Source organism: Vespa velutina, chromosome 1 (assembly GCF_912470025.1).
Source record: "Vespa velutina chromosome 1, iVesVel2.1, whole genome shotgun sequence".
Taxonomy (NCBI): domain Eukaryota; kingdom Metazoa; phylum Arthropoda; class Insecta; order Hymenoptera; family Vespidae; genus Vespa; species Vespa velutina.
The window spans coordinates 18,214,334-18,226,833 of NC_062188.1; the positions used below are offsets into that span (position 1 = coordinate 18,214,334).

The 12,500-nt window shown below is 26.6% G+C and overlaps 1 protein-coding gene across 2 annotated transcripts in view; it reads left to right on the forward strand.

Annotated features, from left to right (window-relative positions):
* Positions 1–9,175, forward strand: part of LOC124948048 (large neutral amino acids transporter small subunit 1) — a 28,486-nt gene extending 19,311 nt beyond the window's left edge. For both annotated transcript variants that reach the window (XM_047491116.1, XM_047491105.1), the window contains exons 5-12: positions 1,834–1,972; positions 2,498–2,621; positions 2,888–3,088; positions 3,542–3,616; positions 4,473–4,632; positions 4,709–4,801; positions 5,344–5,402; positions 6,713–9,175. In XM_047491116.1, the coding sequence (XP_047347072.1) occupies positions 1,834–1,972; positions 2,498–2,621; positions 2,888–3,088; positions 3,542–3,616; positions 4,473–4,632; positions 4,709–4,801; positions 5,344–5,402; positions 6,713–6,715 (854 nt within the window). In that variant the 3' untranslated portion in view covers positions 6,716–9,175. The remainder of the gene's footprint in view (positions 1–1,833; positions 1,973–2,497; positions 2,622–2,887; positions 3,089–3,541; positions 3,617–4,472; positions 4,633–4,708; positions 4,802–5,343; positions 5,403–6,712) is intronic.
* The last annotated feature ends 3,325 nt before the right edge of the window (positions 9,176–12,500 follow it).

Sequence of the window (12,500 nt, forward strand, 5' to 3'; positions counted from 1 at the left end):
TATATATACACAAATACAGAAGCGAATACGTTTTTAACGAGAGAATGTAACAATGAACGATAAGAGAAATATTCGATTCAGCAACAACAAGATTGCCGTTGTACAATGTAAAACATAATTTTTTCTTGTTTCCTTTTCTTCTTTTTTGTCTTTATGATTTTTTTTTTTTATATCTTTTTCATTTTTTTTCTTTTTTGCAATATTTTTTAATTCTCTCGTTACTTATTAATAATACTACATCTTTTTATAATATCGCCGTAAAATAAGAGAAGAGATATATTGTATCAGATGATAGAACAATAATGCTTTCTCCTTAGAGTTCCTTTCACATTTTCAACAGGTTCGTGACCTTCGAACGAAATATTTTTGAATCGATCATATAAATCACACAGGTGTATACTCGCGTGCTCAATATTCTTTATCTTTTGTCTATAGAGCATATATATATATATATATGTGTGTGTGTGTGTGTGTGTGTGTGTGTGTGTGTGTGTGTGTGTGTGTGTGTGTGTGTGTAGCAAATGTAGAGAGAAAAAAAATTTTAGCTCAGTCATTCGAACGAACGTAATCAAGTGTGTAATTCGTTACAGGATAAACAAAAAAATTTCTAATCATTTTTCTTACGTATCATTATTAGTAACACTCTGAATAAATCTTACGAATCATCGTAAGTGAATTTTTAATACGATTCGATGTTCGTGAATGATCCAGTTATATATTTTTTTTTTTCTTTTCTTTTATTTATATTATATTTTTTTTTCTTTTTTTTTCCTTTTTGTTTTCTTTTTTTTTTTTTTTTTTGAAAGGAAAGAATTATTTCGTTCATTTCAGAATCATTAAGGAATAAAAAGTCATCGATTTATTTACTATTGAAAAATTATAAATTTTATTTCAACTACTTTGAAAGTTTTTCAGATAATTATTATTTAATGTGTCAGATAAATATGTATTTTGTAAGATAATGCATGAGCGTTGTTTTAAAAATTGTTCAAGATCAAGAGATAACTTATTATTTTTCTTGTAACATTATGGATAAGTGAGGAAATTTTTCTTTTCTTTTTTTTTCTTTTCTTTTTTTTTTTTTTTTGCATAGAAATTATTTTTTAAAATGACAAAACAAATAGTATATAGTATATAGTATATTTAGAAATATTTAAAATATAATGATAAGAAACGATGAGAGCTATAAAATATGAAAAAGATCTTGTTCGTACATCTTTTCAGTATTGTCCACTTGTCGGACGAGATAATTTGTCCAATCAAAAAGGTGGGTTAAATACGGGCACAGCCGATTCGACGACGTTTTACCGTTGTGTCGTGCACGTTATACGCGTAAAAAGAGTATTGCTTAAATTGGACTATTCAACGAAGCGAATTGCTCTCTGAAACGAGGCGGAAACGAAGGCACGCGAGAATTCACGACGACGAATATTTAAATCTATTCGCGAATATTTCAATATCTTTCATTCATTTCTAAATAATTGATTATTAGAACAATGACTCTTGCACGGGACGTTTAACGATCAATAATATTTCTCAAACGTTTAAATTTAATTAAATTTAATTTATATTTCTGCGTAAACGAAAATTTATAAGAATTTAGACGAATATCAATATTTTTGGTAAAAAATGCATATTTGATAGATTTGATATAATTTTACAAAAATGACTAGAGATTATATACGTGATTAGTTTTGATTGAGACGTATTCGAATAATAAAAAACAAGTAATATTATTTTGTAACCTATCTAATTGTTACTTTTTTAAAAACAAAAAAAAAAAAAAAAAAAGAAGAAAGAACCAAAAAAAGAACTAAAAATAAAATTCTATAGGACACACGGAATATTTCACGTTCGAGAATACCAAAACGGAGATTACATCGATAGCATTGAGTTTTTATTCAGGATTATTTGCTTACAACGGTTGGAACTATTTGAACTTTATCATCGAGGAATTGAAAGATCCTATCAGGTAAGAAATAATCATGCATATGTAAATAAATCGTTAGAGATTAATTGTCATTGGTATATATCCGATTAGATGACCGATTTTCTCGATTTTATTTCTAACGTCTACGTTAATGCGTCTTTTCTATTTGTTTATAATTATATATCATGAGAGATTTATCGTGTTCACATTGTTAATAAATCAGTAATCAACGATCAATGTTAATTGCCATTGACTATTTCTATTATCGATGGTATATGTAGTAATTAAAAAAATGACTATAGTCTCGCAAAAGTCATGTCTTTTATTGTCCTCGATACAAGACGTTGCTCTTGCTCGAGGATGATGACGTAAGCTTTTCAAGTGCAAACGCTTTTAAACGATCGATAAACGGCAGATCCCAAGAAGGTTTTGTCACAACGATTAACTTATTTCTTGGGGTGCTTGAACGATCATACAATCTTATTCTTGGTCGATCTTATTAACAATTGGATTGTTTTCTTTCTTTCTTTATTTTTTTGTTTTTTTTTTTTTTTGTTCGTGTTATAGAAATTTACCGAAAGCCATTGCGATCTCTTGTACCTTGGTTACGATCGTCTATGTATTAACCAACATGGCTTTTTATACGACCTTGAGCCCCGTTGAAGTTTTAGGTAGCGGTGCCGTTGCTGTTGTAAGTGTTAATATTATTGAGATTCTAATAATTTCGTTGTAAAAATTTCCTTCTAATAATTTGTAACCTTTGGTGTCTGATGTAAGCGCAATAATTTTCTTTTTTTTTTTTTTTCTTTTTTTGATAACAGTGAAATTTTCGTGATAATATTTTCGATAAAGATGACAAAATTGCGAATGATATTATTGATAACAACGAAATTTTGATGATCTTTCTGTTAAAAAATAATTATTAATTGATTTATATTTAATTCGTATTTATTTCAGACATTTGCCAATCATCTGTTCGGAATAATGGCATGGATAATACCAGTGTTCGTAGCTTTGTCAACATTTGGCGCAGTAAATGGAATTCTATTGACGTCTTCTCGACTTTTTTATGCTGGTGCATGCGAGGGACAAATGCCGGAAATACTTACGATGATCCAAACCTCGAGATTGACACCTACGCCAGCTGTTATTTGTATGGTACGTTTGATTAGAAACGTATTTATTTGAAAGGACAAAAGGATAAAATAAAGGAAAGAAAACAAAAAAAAAAAAGAAAAAAGAAAAAAGAAAAAAAAAGAAAAACAGAAAAAAAGAGAAACAGAAAAGGTCTTAAGAGAGTATTGTCGAATAAAATGAGAACGTTTCAAGCATTTTTGTGTTTAAAGAAATTAAATCAAATTGTTTACGCTGACGACGAACTTCACTCACAGAAATACATTTTCTTTCGAAAAGGAAAGAAAAGAAAAAAAAAAAAAAAGAAAAGAAAAGGAATCATCAATTTATAAAAGCACTTTCTATGTTTCGATTACTTTCGTAAAACGATTTTGTCGATTTTGTTTCTACAATGAAAACGTGCGGAGTAATCGATAACATCCTGGTAAAATGGAATTGTTAAGATAATTGAATTGTTTTCTTCTTCATTTATTCCAGGCTCTCCTGTCGATGCTTTACTTATGCTCATCCGACATCTTTGCACTGATCAACTACGTCGGCTTTGCCACTTGGGTACGTAATATGTAATAAAGTTTCTGATGTAACTTTGCCCTTAGATTTCGTCTTACCAATATTTTTGTTCTCTCTCTCTCTCTACGTCTCTCTCTCTCTCTCTCTCTCTCTCTCTCTCTCTATTTTTTTTTCTTCTTTTTCTTTTTTCCTTTTCTTTTTTCCCAACCATCTACGAGTCAATGTGTAATTGACATTGAATAGAATCGATATATAGTCGATATATAACCGATATGTATTTCTTTTTATTGCTTCTCTTATTTTCTTAATAATAGGATCGATCGATCGATATAAATATATTTTTTAATGATTTTTTTTTTTTTTTTTTGTAATTTTTTGCGCGCTCGATCGATCAATAAATTACATTTCTTGCATTTCTGTTTATGTACTTGATCTCAATGTTATTTAGGTTGTGATTTCTCAATTTACAATGGATAATTGCATCTTAATAATATCCTGTTGCATGATGTGACGTCACGCGAACAATAATCTAAACACCTGTTCGTCACATCAATTATTATTAACAATTGCAGTGGACGATTGATAATTTCTTAATTGGCTCGTACCCAGTTAGTTTGATGCTCATTGTAAAATCTACGATCCGATGCATTGGCGTAATTAATTCGAATTTTTCAATTTATTCTTGATCAATCTATTAAACAATTAATTAGATCTCTTGTAATTCTTCCTTTATCTTCTCTATGTCAAATTTTAATCCTTCAATATTTTCCTATGTCTAATTTTATTTCGAATAAAATTTTTACGATTTTTAATTTTTTCTTTTGCTTTTCTATTTGATTAAACACAAGGATATTTTTTTTCTTTTTTCTAATTAAAAATGAATAATTTTGTTTTATAGTTAAGCATTGGCGTCTCTGTTTTATGCCTTCCTTGGCTAAGATGGGCTCAACCAAATTTACCAAGGCCAATTAAAGTAAATCTCGCTTTTCCAATCGTTTACATCATCGCCACACTCTTCGTCACGGTAGTTCCCATGTATATTACACCTTTGGAAACAGGTAATAAATATTATAGTAATTAATCGAATTAATATTAATTCATGTACATTGAAAAATATTTTCTTTATTCTATAAGGTTATGGTTGTTTAATGATATCATCATCGGTACCGGTATATTTTGCATTTATTGCATGGAAAAACAAACCTAAATTTTTCGTCAAGGGTGTTGGTAAGTTAAAATAATAATTGATTTTAAATAGTATTAAAAAAATTAAATTTTATAGTATCGAGATCAAATTATTATTAAATAAAATTTATAAAACAATTTTAGATATAATTTATTATATATTAAAATTATATATAATATATTAGTAAATAATAATATTTACAAAGAAATAGTAAATTATTTATGCAATATAAATAATTTTAATATTAAACTGTATAATTATAAATTCATAACATACATTTGTTTATTATAAATTATTTAATATCTTAAACAATTACATATATTTTTTACGAGCAATATATATATATATATATATATATATATATATAAATATATATATGTATAAAATATATGAACACATAGTATGATCTCGATACAATAAAATAATATTTCTTAGATATATTATTAGATTAAATATTATTATTAATGATCTTAAAAACGACGAGAGTATATATATATATATATACATATAAATTTTTTCTTTTCGTTTATTTATTTATTTACTTTTTTTTTTTCATTTCCATTTAACCAATTTATTCCCACAGGCGCCGTTACCAAAACTTTGCAGAAGCTGATGGTAGTCGTCGGGCCAAAGACTAATAAGGTTTAGAACACACTATAACATAAATATTTTATTTTCTCATATGTCACGCATGTTTTAGCCTGCTTTATCATTCATTACAGCTTATCATTTTTTTATTTTCTATCGTATATAAAATTGCACGTTTCGCAATTTTCAAAGATATAAAAAAGAATAAAGTATATATATGGGTATAAAAGTTGTCGAGGAATAGTTAAAAAAAGAAAAGGAAAGGAAAAAAAAATCAGAATCTCTCAAAAAATATGTGTGTGTGTGTATTTGTTTGTTTCTTGAATCATTAGCATCATATTATTTTATTGTTTAATATTTTTCTGTATTAGCAAAAATATAAATGAAATTATCGATTGAATACATCTGCACAATTTCATATAGAAAATATTATCGCGTAAATACATATAACCTGGTATATTTTATTTTAATCGTTTTTGTCGTATCGTATAAATAGCATAGTAATGTTTATTTTATAGAATAGAGAGAGAGAGAGAGAGAGAGAGAGAGAGAGAAAAAAGCTCAAGTAATGTCAAATAATTCATTAGAATTTGAATTAATACAGAGCAATACAAGTTTTCATTTCACATGCTTCGCCTTAATTCGCAGAATCGTATAACATCAGTAAAAGAATATTGTCGCAATTGAAAAAGAAACGAAGAAACAAAAAAAGAAAAAAAAAAAAAAAACTAACAATTCAAGTAAAACATTATTAACCTAACATACATCATTTGTACGAACGATTGAAATGAAAAAGAAAAAAGAAATATTATATATATTTTGCCTAATTGATTTATTACGATGGTGAGCTTTCACTTCTCGAGGAAAAAAAAAAAAAAAAAAAGAAAAAAAAAAGATTTGTTAACATCTCGTGGCCCGTAAAAAGTTAAAATTGTGACACTATTCATTTAGGGATGTGGTATATTAAAACTTTAAGTTTGCATGCCTTCGAGACTATCATATTGAAACACGACAACATGATAGACTTTCAGGAGCACTTCTTCTTCTTCTACCTTCTCGCACTTTGTGATATATATATATATTACCGATTAATGATTATATATTATTATCATTATTAACGCTAAATTTCCTATCCTCTACTCGTCACCCCACGTACCCCCCACCCCTATAGTCAAGGTTAATCGATCATTATTATAACAAAGTACATACTCTAACGTCTATTCTAACTAACTATAATTCTAACGATTATAATCCAAATAACATGTAATGATAATTATTGGATATTGTAAAATGATAATGGGAAATGAATTTGTTAATTTTAATTTCTTGGATTTTTATTTTTTCTTTTTTTTGTTAAATTGCAGTAGGTACCACAAAGTTCCTGCAGAAGATAATGGTGGTCGTCGGGAAGTCTAAACCAGCTCAGGTCTAATTGCCTCGCTTGCGTTAGAAAAAGAAAGAGGAAAGAAGGAAGAAGAAAAAGAAGACGAAGAAGAAGAAGAAGAAGAAGAAGAAGAAGAAGAAGAAAAAGGTAGAACGAAGATAGACGGAAAGAAGTAGACAAGAAAAGGGATTAGGGATTAAGAGTGTCCTAGGACAAGAGGCAGCCATATTGAAGTAGGATACTGTCAATCAAATCCCAAAATTCTGATCTTCCTCATTGTATCTTCGTCGTCCTCATTGTATCTTCTTTTTCTTTTTTTCTCTGTTTCTCTCTCTCTCTCTCTTTTTCTGTCTTTCTCTCTTTCTCTCTCTTTCTTTTTCTCTCAGCATCCGTAAGAAGAATTTCGTTAATATTTTCCTCGCGAAATACCAACGAACGTTTTTCTTCTTTTTCTTCTTCTTCTTCTTCTTCGTTCGACAAAAATCAACAAATGTCAACGTGCGAAGAGAAAAAAAGTGTTGGCCTAAAAACAAATAAACAAACAAACAAACAAACAAACAAACAAACAAAGGAAAACGTTCCCGATCGATTTTGACGATATATATGACGATGTTTACGACGAGTCACGACTAAAATGACTTGCGTCTTTTCGTCGATTTGAATTTACCACTAAATATAATAATATGCTAAATATAATGACGACGTCTGTTTGTAGTCGTCGAAACAAAAAAAAAAAAGAAGAAAACAAAAAAAGAACAGAACAGAGAAAAGAAAAACAGAAAAAGGAAACAAAAAAACGAAAGAATAGTGGCAAATTCAATTCGGCGAACGCTTGTTACCGCGTTGACACGCGGTGCCCGGCGCGTGTCAATGTTGCATCATAGTTTTATGATAAATATTGTAATTTTACTGCCATCGATGTTGAAACGCGAGTTATTCCTTGTGAATGATTGATTGATTGATTGATTATTTAATTAATTACTTAATTAATTAATTAATTAATTGGTTGATGGATTAATTAATTCATTTACCGCTTGTATATATATATATATATATATATATATATATATCCATATAAAAGAAATGTTACATAAAATATGTATCTCCCGCGCTCGCTGTATAATCGGACGATTTTATCTCCCCGACAATTATCTCCAGTATTTTAATGAAATTTATTTGTAATATTATTTTATTATAGAAATATTTTCTTTCCTTCTATTATTTCATATTTTCTTTTTTTTTTTCGTCCATATAATACTTTCTTCTTCTTCTTCTTCTTCTCTCTTCTCTCTCTCTCTTTTTTTTTTTTTTAAATTATTCTTTCCCTGTTCCTAAGAGAAATCCTATGAGGGATTAATTAGGGTAATAATTTTTTTTTTTTTAATTCGATCGATTCCCTTGGGATACGATCGATTACTCGCAAAAATTATTCGTACGATTTCCTTTTTTTTTTTTTTTGCAAATTCATGTACATAAATATTACGAAGTTATATGTATAAGTCGACAATTTGCAGCATCTTAATACCAGATTATAATTTTTAATCTATTTTATATATATATATATATATATATATATATATATCTATTTTTTTTAATTCTCAAGCAATAATTTTAACGAAATAATTATGCTCTTCGATATTATTACAAATATCATTTTAATCAAATATTTCTATATTTATATATATTCTTTGATTATGAAAGGTGCTTCGAAAAAAAAGAAAGAAACGGAAAAAGAATAAGAATAATGAAAACAAATTTTGAACTACGAAGTATACCGTAGGTTTATACATATATATATATAAAAAAAGAACAAAAAAAAAAAAAAAAAAAAGGGAAATTTACGCGTCAAGTGTATATGTATCATATATTTATTTGTTTCAAATGCTCATATATTTCTTCCTTGAAAAATCACTATTTTAAATAATTATTAATTAATCGAAAAATCTACGAATGTTTTTGCGACGTTTCTTTTCAAAGAAAGCTCCTTTCTCTCACGAAGCTTTCGGTCTGTCGTGTTTGAGCTTTCCTCGTAAAATAAATTCATGTTTTTATGTACATATATATATATATATATACATATATATATATATATATATAAATGCGCGTGTGTGTGTGTGTGTGTGTGTGTATGTACGAAAGCTTTGCTCGTTGAATGCTTCCCGTTGTTCTTGTAATCTTGTAATTTGTGATTTTATCGAAAGAATTTCATTGGAGAAGGAGTTTTTCTTTGTTCACTGAAAAAAAAAAAGAAAAAAAAAAAAGAAAGAAATAAAAACGAGCGTTTCTCATCGATTAGGATCGCGAACTTTTGTTAGATCACTTTTAGATCGAAAAAAACGCGTTTCTCGACGATATTACATATCCCTAAATCGAGCCGTTCTAGGACCAAGTATTTTTTATTTTTATCTTTATTCTTTTTTTTTCTTTTTTTTTTTTTTAATTTACAAACACCTAACCCAATGGCGTAGACTTGCTAAAAAAATTTATTTACTTTAATTTCTATCTTCGATTTATTCTTCTAAGATAAAAAGTCCTCGGCGAATCGTCCTTCATAATCATTATTATTATTATTATTATTATTATTATTATTATTATTATTATTATTATTATTATTAATATTTTTATTATAATTATAATTACTTTACTTTATTTTATTTTTATTTTAAATCGACAACTCGATTTTTATTTTAGCCCATTAATATTCTTTGATATATATGTGTATATACATATATATACACACATACACACACACACACACACACACACATATATATATCGAGTGGAGTAATTACTTTAATTATCTTGAATATCTTTGTTTTTTTTCTAAAATCAAACAAAAGTTATATGATACAGAGATAGCGACAATATAGTAGTAATACTTTTGTAATAAGTGGACGCGTGAAGGACATATGAAGGTTAGGTGTGTTTTTTTCTTTTTTTTTTTTTTTTTTAATAGAATTGTATGTTTCTGATTGCATTGATCGAAGCAGCTCAACATTCTATATAAAAAAAAAAAATTGTATAACCCATATATGTTGAAAAATTATTAGTTTAGAGCTGAGTAATGATTTATGATTATAATTTAATGGTTTATGATTATGATTTATAAGCGCTTACTCAGCGCTTACTTTGCTCTTACTTTGTACTTTTTTTAACTTTGTATTTTTTTCTGATCTCTATGATATTTAATTTTGGAGATATTGCCATGTAATTGAATGACGTGGCGATTGATAATGTAGATCACATTTGTTTATTTGATAAAGAAATAATTTTGTTTATTAATTATTTATTAATTTATGTAACTTTATATATCAATCTTAGTCCGAATTATTTTCTTTGTTTTTTTTTGCTAATTTAGAGAGATCAAGTTCGTAAGAATTTGTTTAGAAAAATTGTTTATAACAAATTGTTAATTAATTATTAACAATACGTTTTGAACAAATAGTGTAAATTATGCCCTTTAAAATGATATTTGATTCAAGTCTCTACGAGTTTTAGTTCCGAAGATATTCCTATGTAAATAGAAGATAGTTACGTTGATCCATTTAGCTTATATAATTTCATTCATATTAACCAGATGGCACACTGACCTATATAAATTCTAAGAATTTACGCGGATCAGCTGGACAAGTTACTACTACTATACTATTACTACGAACAGGTGTAGTATACGAATTATGAATGAAAATCTTTCGAAGCCAATATCTTCGGAACGAAAAGTCGTAGAGATATGAAAAATACATCGTTTTAAAGCATAATTTATTCTTTATTTATTTAAATATTGCAATAATATCGATATAATAAAATCGATTTTGTTAATAATTTTTTTAATTGATTTTTATTGTTTTTTCACTTTTCTCTCTTTCTTTCTTTATTTCGTAATAAAAAGACATAACTATATTAAATATCAATTCAATTTTTATTACAATTAAACATTGTAAATTTGATTTTGTTTATTTAAAATATTGAAAGGACGAAAATTTGAAAGACCTTTTCTTTCGTAATTTACTTACTATTATTATTTACTTATTATTATAATAATCTTACTATATTTTTGTCCGATCATATGGTTTCGTAGCAATATTTAAATTAAAATATCTCTTAAGTTAATAATTTTTCAACAATACATTGATTAATACTTTTTTTTTTATTTTTATAAACAATGTCGAGCTGCATCGATTAATGCGATCAAAAACGTATGATTTCATTTAAAAATACACGATTGACCCTCATATGTCTTTCACGTATCCATCTGCAAAAAGTATATTACCAGTATATTATGGTCTCTTTCGTACTGTATGATTTTTGTAATAAAGTTTCTCCATATCTCCAAAAAAAAAATGAGATATTCAAGGTAATCAAAGTTATTGCCCTACCCTATATACAACATATATATACTTTTATATATGTTATATATATATATACTTTTTTTTTCTTAGATTTATTTATCATTTATTTATGTTTTAAATATTACGTATAATTCAAGATATATATATATATATATATATATATATATATATATATATATATATTACAATTATTTTTTATTCATTCCTAGCATAAAATTTAGTTTATTTTTTGAAATTTATAATATACACATTATATACATAAAAATATCATATTAAAATATTTAACAATCATTAAACGAAAATTTTGGTTGTGATTGAGAGAAGATCGATTGAAAATCATTATTTTGTATTTAGTGATCTATTCTCATTGTCTTTGCTGTCAACGATATTTCTTCTCACAGCATTCCTATTAAATATTAATTTCTAAGTTATAGAACTAGGATAATAGTATTAGAATCAATATAGAAAAAGACAAACGGCGAATGGACGAGTCGCCGATGGCTTTATGGATTAAAAGAAACAAAAAAAAAAAAAAGAAAGGAAAGAAAGAAAAAAATAGATACAAAAAGATTAATGATCTTTTAATGATAATTTTTATCGTTTTTACCTACTAGTGGTAACTCTGTATTTTATGGTGAATCATCAGAATCGAGTATCATTAAATGTCATCAATCTTTATCGGAGTGCCTACCGTTTCTTTTGTTCAATACTTCGAACGATTAAAGATTCAATTTTTTTTTTTTTTCTTTTTTTTTCTAAAACGAATTCGTCGAACGTCGAAGAGAAAAAAAAAGAAAAAAAGAAAATAATCCTATAAAATTTCAATCAACTAAAGGATTATCATATATCGATGATTTTTGAAAAAGAAAAAAAAACAAAAATGGGATAACGAGTTCCTCTTGAAAAAAAAAAAAAAATAAATAAATAAACGAATAAATAAATTATTCGATCCAATAGAAAATTCGTTATAGCTCGATCGTCGTTTTAGATAACAAAGTTTAAATATCGAGATATATAAAACGTATGTACATACATACATATATACATATATTTTTCTAATCTATTGCAATGTATCAACAACGGTAGGCAATCTGATGTATGTGACAATAAAGATCACCGATTAAGCTAATCAGAGAATTAAACAAATAAACAAAATATATCTACGTATATATATATATATATATATATTTTGTTTGTTTGTTTGTTTGTTTGTTTGTTCACCTATATATATATATATATATATATATATATATATATATATATATATATATATACATATGTATATATATACATATATATATGTGAGCAACGCGAACATAAAAATGCAAAATACATTTTTCTAATAATTCGTATCTAACATAAGTTTCAGCCTTGGAAGTTAGATAACAGAACGTATATTGAAAAAAATGCGTTTATTTT